The sequence below is a fragment of the Dendroctonus ponderosae genome, unplaced genomic scaffold, assembly GCF_020466585.1.
Source record: "Dendroctonus ponderosae isolate FM_Combo_2020 unplaced genomic scaffold, Dpon_F_20191213v2 Dpon_F_20191213_7, whole genome shotgun sequence".
Taxonomy (NCBI): Eukaryota; Metazoa; Arthropoda; class Insecta; order Coleoptera; family Curculionidae; genus Dendroctonus; species Dendroctonus ponderosae.
In genome coordinates this window covers 551,201-564,094 of record NW_026018916.1, presented here as the reverse complement: position 1 = coordinate 564,094, position 12,894 = coordinate 551,201, and the positions used below count along the sequence as shown (strand labels likewise).

At 38.9% G+C, this 12,894-nt stretch overlaps 1 protein-coding gene across 2 annotated transcripts in view; it reads right to left on the bottom strand.

Annotated features, from left to right (window-relative positions):
* The window catches only part of LOC109536534 (phosphoinositide 3-kinase adapter protein 1), a 30,226-nt gene that overhangs the window by 11,967 nt on the left and 5,365 nt on the right, over positions 1-12,894 (bottom strand). The window contains exons 2-5 of one of the 2 annotated variants that reach the window (XM_019902800.2): positions 11,171-11,317; positions 7,554-7,713; positions 7,222-7,499; positions 6,970-7,170 (exon numbers count right to left, since the gene is read on the bottom strand). In XM_019902800.2, the coding sequence (XP_019758359.2) occupies positions 6,970-7,170; positions 7,222-7,499; positions 7,554-7,713; positions 11,171-11,180 (649 nt within the window). In that variant the 5' untranslated portion in view covers positions 11,181-11,317. Of the gene's footprint in view, positions 1-6,969; positions 7,171-7,221; positions 7,500-7,553; positions 7,714-7,778; positions 7,906-11,170; positions 11,318-12,894 lie in introns of those variants that run through there. The other variant, XM_019902798.2, reaches the window with a different exon arrangement.

The window sequence follows — 12,894 nt, the reverse complement described above, 5'->3', positions numbered from 1 at the left end:
TTAACGGCGTTTGGGCTTTGTCACTGACACTTTAGCATCGATTCTAACCGAGTTGATGCGCTTTACGATCGAAAATCTGACCTGTTGGGCCTTTCGTCGAACCCTGGCTCTTCACGGCATTCAAAAATATATCGAATTGCATTCAGCTGTCGAAGTTGGCTAGATTTGCCTATCGCTGATGCTGAGCGACGACAAGAACTCTAAATTAAGCTCAATCATCCAGATACGACGTAAATAATTGGGATGTGACCAATTTCCTTCCTGAAGTTCCCATTAATTGTCTCAAGTCGACTCTAAATGAGACGAGATGAAAGCACAAAGCAGGTCCATAATGTCAAACAATCGACTCTAATGGAAGCAATGACACATTGTTTCCCGAAAAATATCGTTCACCGGAAATGCTACGGGGCAAAAAAAAGCAAAAAAATAATTTTTGCCGCAGTTTTGAAAATAAGTAAGCGTTCGAATTTGGCGCGCGTTTGTTGCCAAGCAACAGCGAACAAGCGACCAATACTTGACAGCTCCTTATTTAAAATTGTTGATTTTGACTAAAGCTGTTGTCATGAATGTTTTTCAAAAGTGACAGGGCCGTTGTCAAAGCTGGTTATGATTCCGTTGACGTTTCTTGGCGGCAAATTCAAAACTGGCACTTTCCTCCCTGCTCTGGAACGGCCAAAAAATCCCAGACAAACAGGCGCATATTTAATAAAATCCTGCCGGAAACACTCAGTGGATCTTTAATCCGAAAATATATGAAAAAACGAGCCTCCAAAGTCCCATCTATGAGTTAATTATAGAAAACTGGTTTGGGAATGCATCCGGAAAAACTTCACGTTTCATATCTGCCGAGCTCATTTGTTACGTTCTCCTGAAAACAGGAAATCAACGTCTCCACTCGTCGGATTTAAGCCGGAAATCATGTCGATTTTACCGAAAATCTCTGGTGGAAATCCGTCATTTAGCCCGATTAGTCGAGGACTGTAAGTAGCTACTAATCGAAGGAAGCGCATTATCTATCGTCATCCGCAAGTTTTGCGTATTTCGGCCAACAATTGGCTGAACCACCGAATAATTCAGGATTTTGTCAAAAGCGCCATGCGAAACGGGAATTTGGTAACATCTGGTTTGGATGGGTAAAGTGGCAAGTAGCAGGTCATCCTCAAGCGGTCTTCGGGACGCCTAAAATCACATCTGGAGTGCATCTTTGATTTATTCGGCTATTACTCCAGATGCACCATTATTGTTAATTTTATTGAAGTCGGATGAACAGTGGCGTCACAATACATGACTGTTGTAACCACGCTCTGTATTGTTTTGCCTGTTTTGCACAGTTTTCTTGCAGAAAAAAATCAGAAATTATCAATTTTCGACTTTGTCTAATGTGGGTCTTTTGTGAATCAAGTGAAAATCCCGAAGTTCAGGGCTGAAAGACCCGTTGTTTTCAAATCGAGGTCGTTTTCGACCCTTTTAAAGCCCCAATGACCAGGGAAAAAGTTTGGACCGGATGTTTTGAAACGAAACATCACTTATCCATTAGAAACTCCGCCAACGTTAAGTATTTTAACGGGAAAGACGTTAATGGTTAATTTTAAGCTGGCGGTTACGGAAAAACAGGAGAACTGGGGTTCGGTCAAAACAATCTTCAAACGAGCTTTGACTAGGGCAAGAATGCAGGTTTTGCCAAAAATTTGAAGATGGTTTAATGGCGAAACGTCAGGAAAATAATCGATTCATTAATATTTTCGCAATTTGAGTTTTTTATAGGCAAAATCACTTAATGAAAATGTTTTGTTTCCAAATAAAGCCATTAATCTTAACCCAGATTTGCCACGCGACCAAGGAAATTCCTAGTCGGAAAAATGCTGCTGTAACTCTAAATATATACAAAAGAACACATGGCTTGGAGCAATATACCGGATGGGTGGAAAATTAAATAAACCTGGATTACGCTAGGAAGTGTGTGTAGAAGCGGATATAATGTTTACTTTCAATTTTTCCACGTTGAACTCTCGGTTAATATACACTGGATTTGTGTCACATCTGCTCTAAATGGCTGATAATTCGGATATTGCCTCAATTTGGTTATTTATGTAATTAATGATTAAGAAAAATATAAATTATCTCATTAGAATACGAGGATTTAATTGTTGGTAGCGACCAAGCCGATAATACGACGGCACTTAAAAGCTTTCCCAAAGCTTATTCCAACAATCCGTGCTACTGTTTGAAGTTTTAAGGTCGTGATGAGCAGCATGAGCGGTTATCTCTTAATTAACCTTTTATAATGCCGTTCTCAGAATGTCAGATTACTGTCGCTAGATAGGGATTTTAACTAAAACCAGACGGTGTAAGTAAAACCAGACACTGCAAACGAAAAAAATTCAAACTAAGTAATTTGAGCCGGGAACAATTTCGGGATTTAGACGTAGATTAAAAAAAGGGATTTTCAGACTACTAAGAACGTTAAAAACAAAGGATTCCCAAAGCAGACAAACGCACCACCCACCCAAAAAGACCACCCAAAAACCAAACGCATTAATGTTTCTTTGTTGTTTGACATTTTGTGGTTGGAAAATCGGTACGATTTTGTTTTCTAACGCGCCATCGAGTAAATAAACATCGTTGATGTTTTCATTTTTTCCTTTCGCCGCCGAAATGAGCCTAAAAGGAATTCAGTTTTCATTTGCTGCCATGTCAGCTGGGGCTTTAGTAAAATGCTCCCTTTGATTCTTCAAAGGATTGAATCAATAGAGGAAAGATCGGGTTTTAAATTTGTAGCTGAGACAGAGAAGAGCAAAAATTCGACTCTAATGGAAACAGAATCTAAAAATCAAGGTTAAGCATTTTTAGGGCGCGGTTTGAAAATAGTAAAAATTTGAATTTGCCGCCAGTTTGTTGCCCCAGACAACAGCAAAACGTAGCGTAACCTTGTTGGCAGCATTGCTTCCTTACATTTTTTATTTTAAGTAAAGTTTACTTACTGTGAAGTCTAGAAAAAGCCTTAGCGACTTTCATCTTCAGAGCTTCCATTTATCCTCAATAAATTTGCACGTTAAACGCTCAGAAATCTCAAATTTGACAAGAGTCGTTTTTGGCACCGGCTGTCAGCTTCTGTCAGGATGGTTATGTCCGCTGTCGTTGCTTGGCAACAGTTAAGCGCCAAATTCAAATTTTCGCTGAATGATTCTCCAGAAAACTGAACCTTATTTAATGAATAGGAATTCTTGGTTTTTTTCAAATTTATCAATGACAAAAACATGGATAGTTTAAAAAGACGCATGAATCTTTAAATAAAATCAAACCAGAGTGGACTAATTAATAATACTAACTAATGGAAAAATTGGCACCAAAGCCCCCGACATGATCTAACGCAATTTCTAAGAATCCACTAGAAAACATGCATGAATACTTATTAATAAATATTGTTTCTCTATGGACGAATGTAAGAGGCAAATGGAGTTTTCATTGCTTTCAATACACCGATTCTTTTAATGTGGGCCCGGCTATTTTGAGCCTCACCACATCAATTAAACCTGTATTTATCTTCACTTCGTAAAATATGACTCCCGGTGATATTAAAGAATGCTACTAAATTTTTCACGTCATGTAATAAATTAGACGCTAAGGCTAATGATACAGCAAATTAAAATAGCCCATGAAGAGGCGCTCTGAATGCATTCTTCTTCATTGAAGACAATCCTGGCAGTGCCAACATTCGCTATCAATGTGGATGTGTGTAATTTTTTCTTCAAGTTCTGGCCTAAAAGTCCCCATCAATCTTTCAGCTCCGTTGCTTAACTGGTTAAGTTGTCGTAAATGCATCAGTTGGAGCCGTAAAACGGAATTTGTCACAATAACTAAAACGACTACTGTAATCTTAGCAGCAGAAGCCCATAACATCACGCCCTCGTAAAACATGAATTTAACAATGCACGACTTGAATTTAATGTAAACAAAATGGCTCTAAATGTTGCTAAAGAATGTTAATTTGTTAATTCGGCCTCTTTACTACTCGGGGCACATATTTTCACTTAAGAGCCAGTAGGAGTTGATTTGTTGCCTCACTTGAAGGTTTCCTGATGGGTTTTAGCGAGTTTGTGAAGAACAGATGAAGAAAATGTCCGAGACGATGTTTTGGATTTTTTTTGTACCAACCAACTGACGACCGATTTTTACGAGCGAGTACCAAATATCCTAATAACTGGCAAAGAGATTCGAGTGAAATATCCAGTTTCCTTAGCTCCGATTACTCTAATAGCACGTGTAAAATCCGTAAACACGCTAGCGGATGTTTTGCATTTCAATTTCTTTGACTGGATTTAATAAAATAAATAATTGCTTGAATATGGTGTACATGCATAGAGCGGAATGAACTATTTTAATAACGCGTGCATGTTTCGCTTTTCTGCCCATCTACTGGTTGTATTTTAGGTCGATGCCACACACGCGTGGTCGTCATTCTTTCCAGGAATGTTCACTAAAATTTTATGACTCAAAAAGTCTGGAATCCATGGCCTAACTGACTCATCGGCCTACCTAAACTAAGCGAAAAACAAATTCGATCACTTACTGTGGTGTCCTCAATCCAGATGGCAAATCGCAACGGGGTCGCGCGAAAATTCCGCGAAACTCGCCAGATTTAAGACCTATTGACACAATGGACACCCCAATGTTATACTGACGAAACGCCGCGTACTTGATAATAATGCAAAAAATTATAAAAGAAAAACAATCGCCGGTTGCTTATGGTGGGGACTTGGCGTCAGCATATGGAGTAGAGTACGTGATTGGAGTTTTTATATTCAAATGTCGCCTTTTTACTCGTCGGATATCCTAAAAAATCGACTATTATATGCATATACAGAGTGGTCCAGTTTACAGAGCGGAAACAATAGAGAATCGAAAAACCATATGGGTAGAACAAAGTCCAGTGGTTCGGATCTGGCGATATGGGCGGCCAGGGCACTGGTCCAATTCCATTGACAATATTTTAATTGAAAATTTACTTATCATAATAACAATTATTCAATTAATATTTAGCCACTTTCTTAGAGATGCGAATGTGTCAACGAAGTGTAGTTTTTACCATTTTCATAATAATTGGTTGAGGTAGGAAAAATTCGAAAATATGAGACGGTTCCATTTCGAGCAGTTCCAACAGTTCTTGCTGCACATTTTCATTATTTGGGTAGAAATTGTTGAAAATAGACGTACCATAAAACGAAACTACTTTTCAACCTTTCCAAAGTGTGAAACTGGTGAACTTTGACAAAAAAAAGGGGAAAAGATTGTTTTCCTTACGTTTCAACCTCAAACTCAGAAACTGGAACCATTTTGGTTGGTCCACCCGCTATGAGTTATTGACGTTATTCAATTCGAATTCACGCCATCAGCCCACTATTGTGTACTTCCCAAAAGATGTTTAATTAAATCGGAATAATTCAGCAATTAGTCAACACTGTTTATATTTGAGTCGATTATTCAACTTTCAAGTCTTTAATGCCGGTATTACACTACGCACTTTTCTCCGATTTATTCGGTAATAAAGTGGGCAACTTATTGAAGGTCCACATTAAATTGTAACATAAATCCGATTTCGATTTGCTTATTCATTGTCGTTTTACTTGGAAAATCCTGGTCGGAGACAACGATTAACTTCAAAAATTGCCATCAAATTAATTTCCCAGATGCTCTAAGAGCGCAATAAATCGTACGATTGGTCAGTAGCAGCGCGATTGCAGGCTTTCCCTCATATCTGCTTACTTTCAGAAATTGGCCCAATAAATCGGGCAAAAGTGCGTAGCTAAAGTAAGGCATTATTAGAACAATTGTTCTCTGTATGATGGTCACGTGCGCCAAGAACCTTTATGTGCCAATTATATAATTGAATAGCGAATTAGCGGTTATTGAAATTAATAAAACTGAAGCAACTACCGGAAGCCAGTTTGATTGCATGGAGTTTGTAGTTCCTTTCGGAAATAGCTGTTCGAACGCCGATTGGTCGGGTTCGCACACAGGAACAGTTATTGACTTTTTATGGACAGTCTATTCACCTGTTGTCCACATGTATGGTCACGTTTCTGTCGAGCTGAACGTGTATTTTGATTTTGCGGAAGTAACGTTTTCTTCAGTTGGCTCCAAATGGTTTCATTGATCTTCATTGATGTCCAGTGAACTCACTTTTGAGCACGATTTTCTCAAAACATTTAAACCGTTTCGACCTATAAACCGTAACTAATTGGGAGATAAAATACCATTTTAATAGCATGTGAAGTAATGCAATTCAAAAGCACTTGGGTCATGATTTTTTTGTTTTTTATACGATTTACTTTAATCTTAGTTAATTGGATGTTTGCCCATTGAAGATGCTCATCATGGGCGATTGAATTTGAAGCAGAAACGACGACCTCCAATTTTCCACAATCATTTTATTGCCGTATTACCGCTCGTTGTCTCAATTACGAAATCAAAGTTCAACAGCAACTTTGCCCCCTTTATTGTTGCAACCATGCACAAGCATAAACTAATTGAATGTTGACTTATTTGATGATTGCCGACATCTTCAATGAGATTATCTAATTTCGCTGTTGATTAGCTGCGGAAAGTTGATACACACGTTGCCAAAACTCGCAGAATTTAGACACTTCCCAGGATTTTTTGGCCCAATTATTGAAGGTCGCCAGATATGAGACACTTTTTAGCGTTATCATTAAGTCGATTGCCAAAAAATGACCTGCAATAATTGGCCCATTTTATTGGCCAATAAATCGCGGAAAGTGCGCAGTTTAATACGGGCATAAGAAATTTGCGAACAGTAGCGTTTCCATCAAGTTTCCATCAAAGCCGAATAATTTTACATCAGTGTTGCTTAAAATGACCATATTTGTGCACCCTTGGGATGAATTGATGAAAATTTGCATCCAGAAGGGGCATTTCTGCAATATGTGTGTTGAATAAAAAGCCACTTACCTCTAGTGCACATTAAACATGTCTTTCTAGGATAGGCCATGTGCCTGAGGGAATGTTCATCCACCTTTGAAGTAGCTGAGACGCTTTCCTGCATTGTAGCTGAAAAGTCGCCCTTGAAGCTGCGGGACGACGAAGCAACACTACTGGCCCGGTCCCTGGCATTGAAGCTGCTGATCGAATGCCGTCTTGGGCTGCCCGATCCTGCAAAGTCGGCTTTAAGTGAATCTGAAGCTCCGCAGGAGATTTGCTTACTTTTTAAACTGCTGCTGCCGTTCACTCGTTTGACGGCACTGCAGTTTGAATATCTGGCTCCATCGTCAGCTAGGAAGACTTCGTCTTCCTCCAGAAGCCCATCGGAGCCTTCGTCTTCTTCGGACATCGGGATGCATCTTGGGTTTTCTTGGGCTTTCTTCAGCGAATTCGAGCGACTTGGGTGTTTGTAGGCCAAACTAGGCGCCATGTCACTAAGACGCGGTTCTCCCATGATCAGGAGCTCATGATTGGAGTCTGCCGAGTTCGAGCTCACAGATCTGCGAAGATTTGTGAGTGCAACTAAAGGCAATGAGGAGTTTTCGGGAATTTACCGCAAAAGTGCTCGAATTTCCCTGCGATTGCCGTTGTATTTGGGCGGCGTGAGTTGGCGATTGAGGACAGTTTCCGAGTTTTCGGATCGCTTTTTCTGCCGAATTTGAGCCGCACTGCAATCGGGTTCATCTGTCGGCACGGCGAAGTAGCTCGGGTTGTCTGCAACAACAAGTTTCGAAAATAAGCACACTCTAATTAAATCGCCCACAATTAGCCAAACCAACCAATCACTCCGCTCCAAAACATCGCGAAATTTCACACCAATAAACCAGCTGAAAAACCACGCACTTTACCGCCGGAATGGTACTACTAGTCTTTTTTGGGAAACTATTCTCTTAGCTCATCACCGTACATACCGATATCCAAAACTTAACACTCTGAATACTAATTTTCCTTAGGAAGGCTAAACGTGTCTTTAATGGGCTGGCCTGAAGAAGTAGCGGGGGTAAAGCCGGTACCCTTGTACTGATGAATTGGTACTATCTGCTAAGGATTCCGACAGGATGAATGGGGAGGCGGTTGGAATTTTAAGATCGATCAAGTGGCCTTTTCAGGAATTTCCATTTTTTCCACATAAACCGTCAAGTGCTTGGTTTAGCAGTTGAAACAGTCAGCCAAAGAAGTTGGGAAAATGAAGGAAACTAGATTTTTATACAAAAATCTGCGGAATAACTACACGCTTTAGACGCTACTATTCAAAAGGGCACTTTTAGTTTCTAGCTCGAAAGGCTTCCACATGTGTTATCAGTAGCTTCAGGCCTGAAATGTTATTTTAGATGTGTTCTTTCATAAGCAAACACGCCTCGAAGTGTCTAGAAATGTTTGGAGCTGATTATTTCCCCCTGAAGTTAAACCGGATCCAAATTAACTCAGTAAACGTATGGAATAGGAAATTTGCGGTTTGGCTCCAAAAAAGCACAAAAAAATGGCAAAAATCCTTCTGAGGTCAATTCAAATCTGTTATTTAGCCCACATTCCGCAGACCTAGTTTCTCACGGCTGGAGTGCTGAGATGCAATCCGCTTATTAAACAGTGTCGGATGTCTTTCGTTTATATATAGTCAATTGTTTTGGATTTTGCATGCTGGAACTAGCTTTAAATTAAATAATTTCCCAAAGGATCTTCAAGGGAGACTTTTGAAATTTCAGTAAAACCTGAGAAAACTAAGCTTGAATGGCTTGCATCCTCAGGGGTGGTTTGCTTGGCGCAATAACCAGGCCTGAAGATGTCAGCCACTCGTGCTCTCAAAACATCAGGATGAAATGCTTTTTCTAGACGACTCAAAAGCCCAGCAGTTTCACGAGCACAGCAGCCGACCGAAAGGGAAATTTTCCCGAACCAACATTGCAATTGCAGTTTCGGTATCAAATTCCAATCGACTAAATTAGCATTTAATCGGGCATTGCCGATTTTTTCCCAGTATTGTCTTGGACGAATCGAGATTTGTATGCACATCGAATTTCCGATCATAAATATTAATTTGCCAATAGATTGTCAGTGAGAAAAGCGATAAATTACCTGGACAAGCCAAATTTATGGTCGGATGAACAGATTGCAATAAACAAAATAAATAAACAAGTTTCTGATCGTTTAGTGCATTTTCAATAGGGCCTAATGAAGCGGTGAACCGTTTAAAAAATTGTTGAAAAACTGTAAATTTTTCATTGACTTGAAAACTGGAGAAAAATGGGATGGTTTCTTGACCGATGGACGAATAATTTACAAGTTTCTTGGGGATTCGGTCTAAGTAGTGATGACAAAAAAAATTAAAAACCTTTTTGTCCAAACTTAAGATGAATGGTTTGAACCAAAGCAAGTAGATGCTTGAAATGTTAGGACTCTTTAGACGAGACGTGAGTTAACGATGGGGTAAATTTCATAAAAATTTAAGGAAATTCTGATTTTTTCAGTTTAATAAACCGCGTTTTTTGCATTAAAAATTCACAACTCTAAACTACAGCAGCCAGGACTTTGAGATTTTCACCATCTGTAGAAAATTGTTGTGTCTAAAGAGTTGAGAAGTCTGATTGAAATCGCTCTAGACACTGATTTTTACCAACTCATAAAATATTAGTCTCACGTTGAAGGTTTATACCCAACTGCGCTCACTCTTTTATAAAATTCGAAAAATTTACATTTTCACTATCTTTAGCTCACATGTGACTTCCAAGATTATCCAAGTTTCACACAAATCGGCACAAATCCCGATTTTTGCTCATTGAGCGTTTTCTGAGCGTTCACGATCTTTAGCCGACGATTTCTTCCTTATTATTGACCCAAACATTTTATAAATGCATATTTGTGGCCTTCTTACGTCGAAACGAATCGATTGAGCTAAAAAAATACGCATGTGAAATTTTGATTGTTTTTTTTCCCATTTTTCCAATGACTTTTCACATCAAGTTTCAGATCCGATATAATAGATTTTTCCGCAGTTTTTTTTTTTAGTCTCCATCCAAAACCCGTTTTAAATTTAAACTTATAGTTTAATATTGATTTAATTGATTTGCGCTACTTATTTCAATGTTTGTACGTCCTTCGGCAGTGATTTCCTCAAAAAACCATCCTTTCTTGGATCGTTGAACGAATGAAGTAAACCTGCGGAATACGGATCAGATGTAAATTCCCCTTGCTGTCTTGATAAAAAAAATCGACGACTTAAACCTACAAAAAGTTATATCGGACCTTCATCACCTGACTGCACATGCATTAAACATACCGAGAGGAAAAAATCTGATTTAAGAAGGCTTAATAGAAAAAAAACCAGTAAAGACAACAGAGCGATTTGCATTCAAGTGGTGCCTCTAACGACCCAACTTGAGATGTTAATAAATTTAAATAATTTTAATATTAAAAATTATGGTAATAAAAGTGTCGAGAGTTTTTGTATTGTCTCCGAACTTAACTGGTTGGTCCAAAGAGATACAAACTGATGCGTTCTGAAACACGAGAAACTCCCCAGTTTTTGCTTTCCACTATAGGAAACGTGTGAAAATGCATATATAGAGAGTTTAAGTCTAAAATGGCTTTATAGAGAATAGAACGCAGCAGCATATCATGAAATAAAGTTTCCAAAAGTGTTTTTAGTTGTCTCCTATTTGAGAAAATGGCCCAGTTAGAGAACGGAGAAGTTCAGCTGAACAGTTATCTTCAACGGCGACCTCTATATTGAAAAGTTGTCAAAAGCAAAATGAAAGACATTGAAATAGAGTTTCTAAAAGTTGTTCTAGTTTGAGGCTACTTGGGAAAACTTTCGCGTTAAGAAACAACGAAATTGACTAAAGTGCAGTTGGATGTTTTTAGTGAGGACATATTTCTCTTGCTCCCAACTTTAACAGCGATAGCGAAATTGGAAAGTGATTTAGTTACTGTTGAAAATGTTCCAGTTACGAAACACTGAACTTTGGTTGACTGAGGTGCAGCTGATTGTCTTTAACGGGGAGAGTTTTTTGGCCTGCAACTTCAGCAGCTATCGGTGTATTGAAAAACATTCAAGAGCAAAATGAAAGACACTGAAATGGAGTTTCCGATAGTGTTTTGTGCAAAAATTCCCCCAAAAAATGGTCACTAACACTAGCGGTGGTTAATCCGAGACTGATTGAAGCGTAGTACTCACCAAGATCCATTGTTTTCTTGCTCTTCGGGCAGCACGGTCAACGAATGTCGAAAATTCAAATGAACGTGACTTGAAAAGCCATTTCAACTTCCTTTTTGTAAGTTGAGGATTCGTACGCACGTTCAGATTTGTATGTGTGGGTGCATCCTGTAAAAGGCATAAAAATTAATTTGTTTGCTTCGAAGGGAGATTATCGGTTATTAACGAATATATTCGCATCCCCTTCTATGTTTGGAAATATATCAAATTTCTCGTCAGATGTTCCGAACGGAATTGTTACAAACTGAAGCCCCCGGTAAATGAACATGTGGGTTTTATTTTCCAAATCTCGAACGTTAATTAGTATTCGGAGCAAAAAAGTGTGTTATGCTTCTTTCTTTAGCCAGCGTTTTGTTATTTTGAGCCTCCAGTCGAAGCCTATCACTTTTAGGGTGTCGCGTTACCAAGAACAACACTGTTACAAGTTACAGACTCGTTTTGAGTGAAATTATGATAGAAAATGCAACTATCTCGCCGCTTAATTAACTTGCTTGTTTAGCGGAAAAATAAGTAATCAAAACTAATGAACGTGTTGGCCGTCGTGTTGGATTCCTAATTTAAATCTGGAAACGTCGCTAGTCAGGTTCGTTCATTCACGTTTTCCACGTTTTATGAATCAAATTAATTTGCCCCGACTTCATGTGGTCCACATCCATCAAAATGACGAATTAACCGAAGGAAATGATCTGGCCAATCCAAATACAGCTTAAAACGCATCTGAAGGCAAATTTGCAGCGATGTTTGGCTGCAATTGCCTGCTAAATCCGGTGGTTGATTGATTTGAATGAGGGCTATTTTCAGCCGAAAAAAATGTGGCTGTAAACTTTCAAACAATGTGCATTTCTCCTCAGGTCCCCCTAGTGTATTTTTAACTTCATTGACCGCCAGTACATGCATTATGGTGTTCAGCCAAGAAAACTATTGCCGAAGTCACGTTTGCACCATTAAAACTAGGCGAATTCTATAAACTTTTCATTACTAGCTACTAACTAAACTGAACTTTGGCCGCTAATCCAGCGAACGGTGATGGAATTTATGCGATTTAGGAAAGGAAAGAATCCTGCCGAGAAGTTTTCTTGTTTGAAACGAGTGCACAAAGGCCCCCCATTCAAAGTTTACAGTTTCTCCAGCTTAAGCCCAGCTACTAAAATAAATATTTGCAACTTCTATAACTAAACCATAAGGAGCAAAGACTCGCGCTTTCAAGCGAGATAAAGCTGCCGTTGAAATATAGATGGCAAATTGCTTTTGATCTATGGTTCAAACTCAGCAAGAGCCGTTTTGTATCGGCTTCGCTCAAAATCAAGCAAGATAACTTGAATGTGAAATTGGAACCAGATAATCATTTATGGAGCTTTTTTCGTCAGTTTTCTTCCTATTTTCGCTGGTTTATTAACAGTTCTCTTGACCAGGGGCGGATCCAGCTTTAAATTCAGGGGAGGGGGGGTTATGTAGAAAAAATACAGTCTTGTGCAAGGGTGGCGCAAGATTATTGCAAAATTTCATGTTTTCCGTCCCGTTTTGCATGTTTTTCGGGAGCAAAATGAGCAAGAACGCTAAGGAAATGTTGGCAGTTTTCTCAAAAAATGATTGAATTCAAGAAGTTTTAGATTTGCGTGGTTTTTTTTGAGTTGCAAAATCCACTTGAACGTGACGCTGCTTTTTTCGAAGTTTCTCAAGAACCA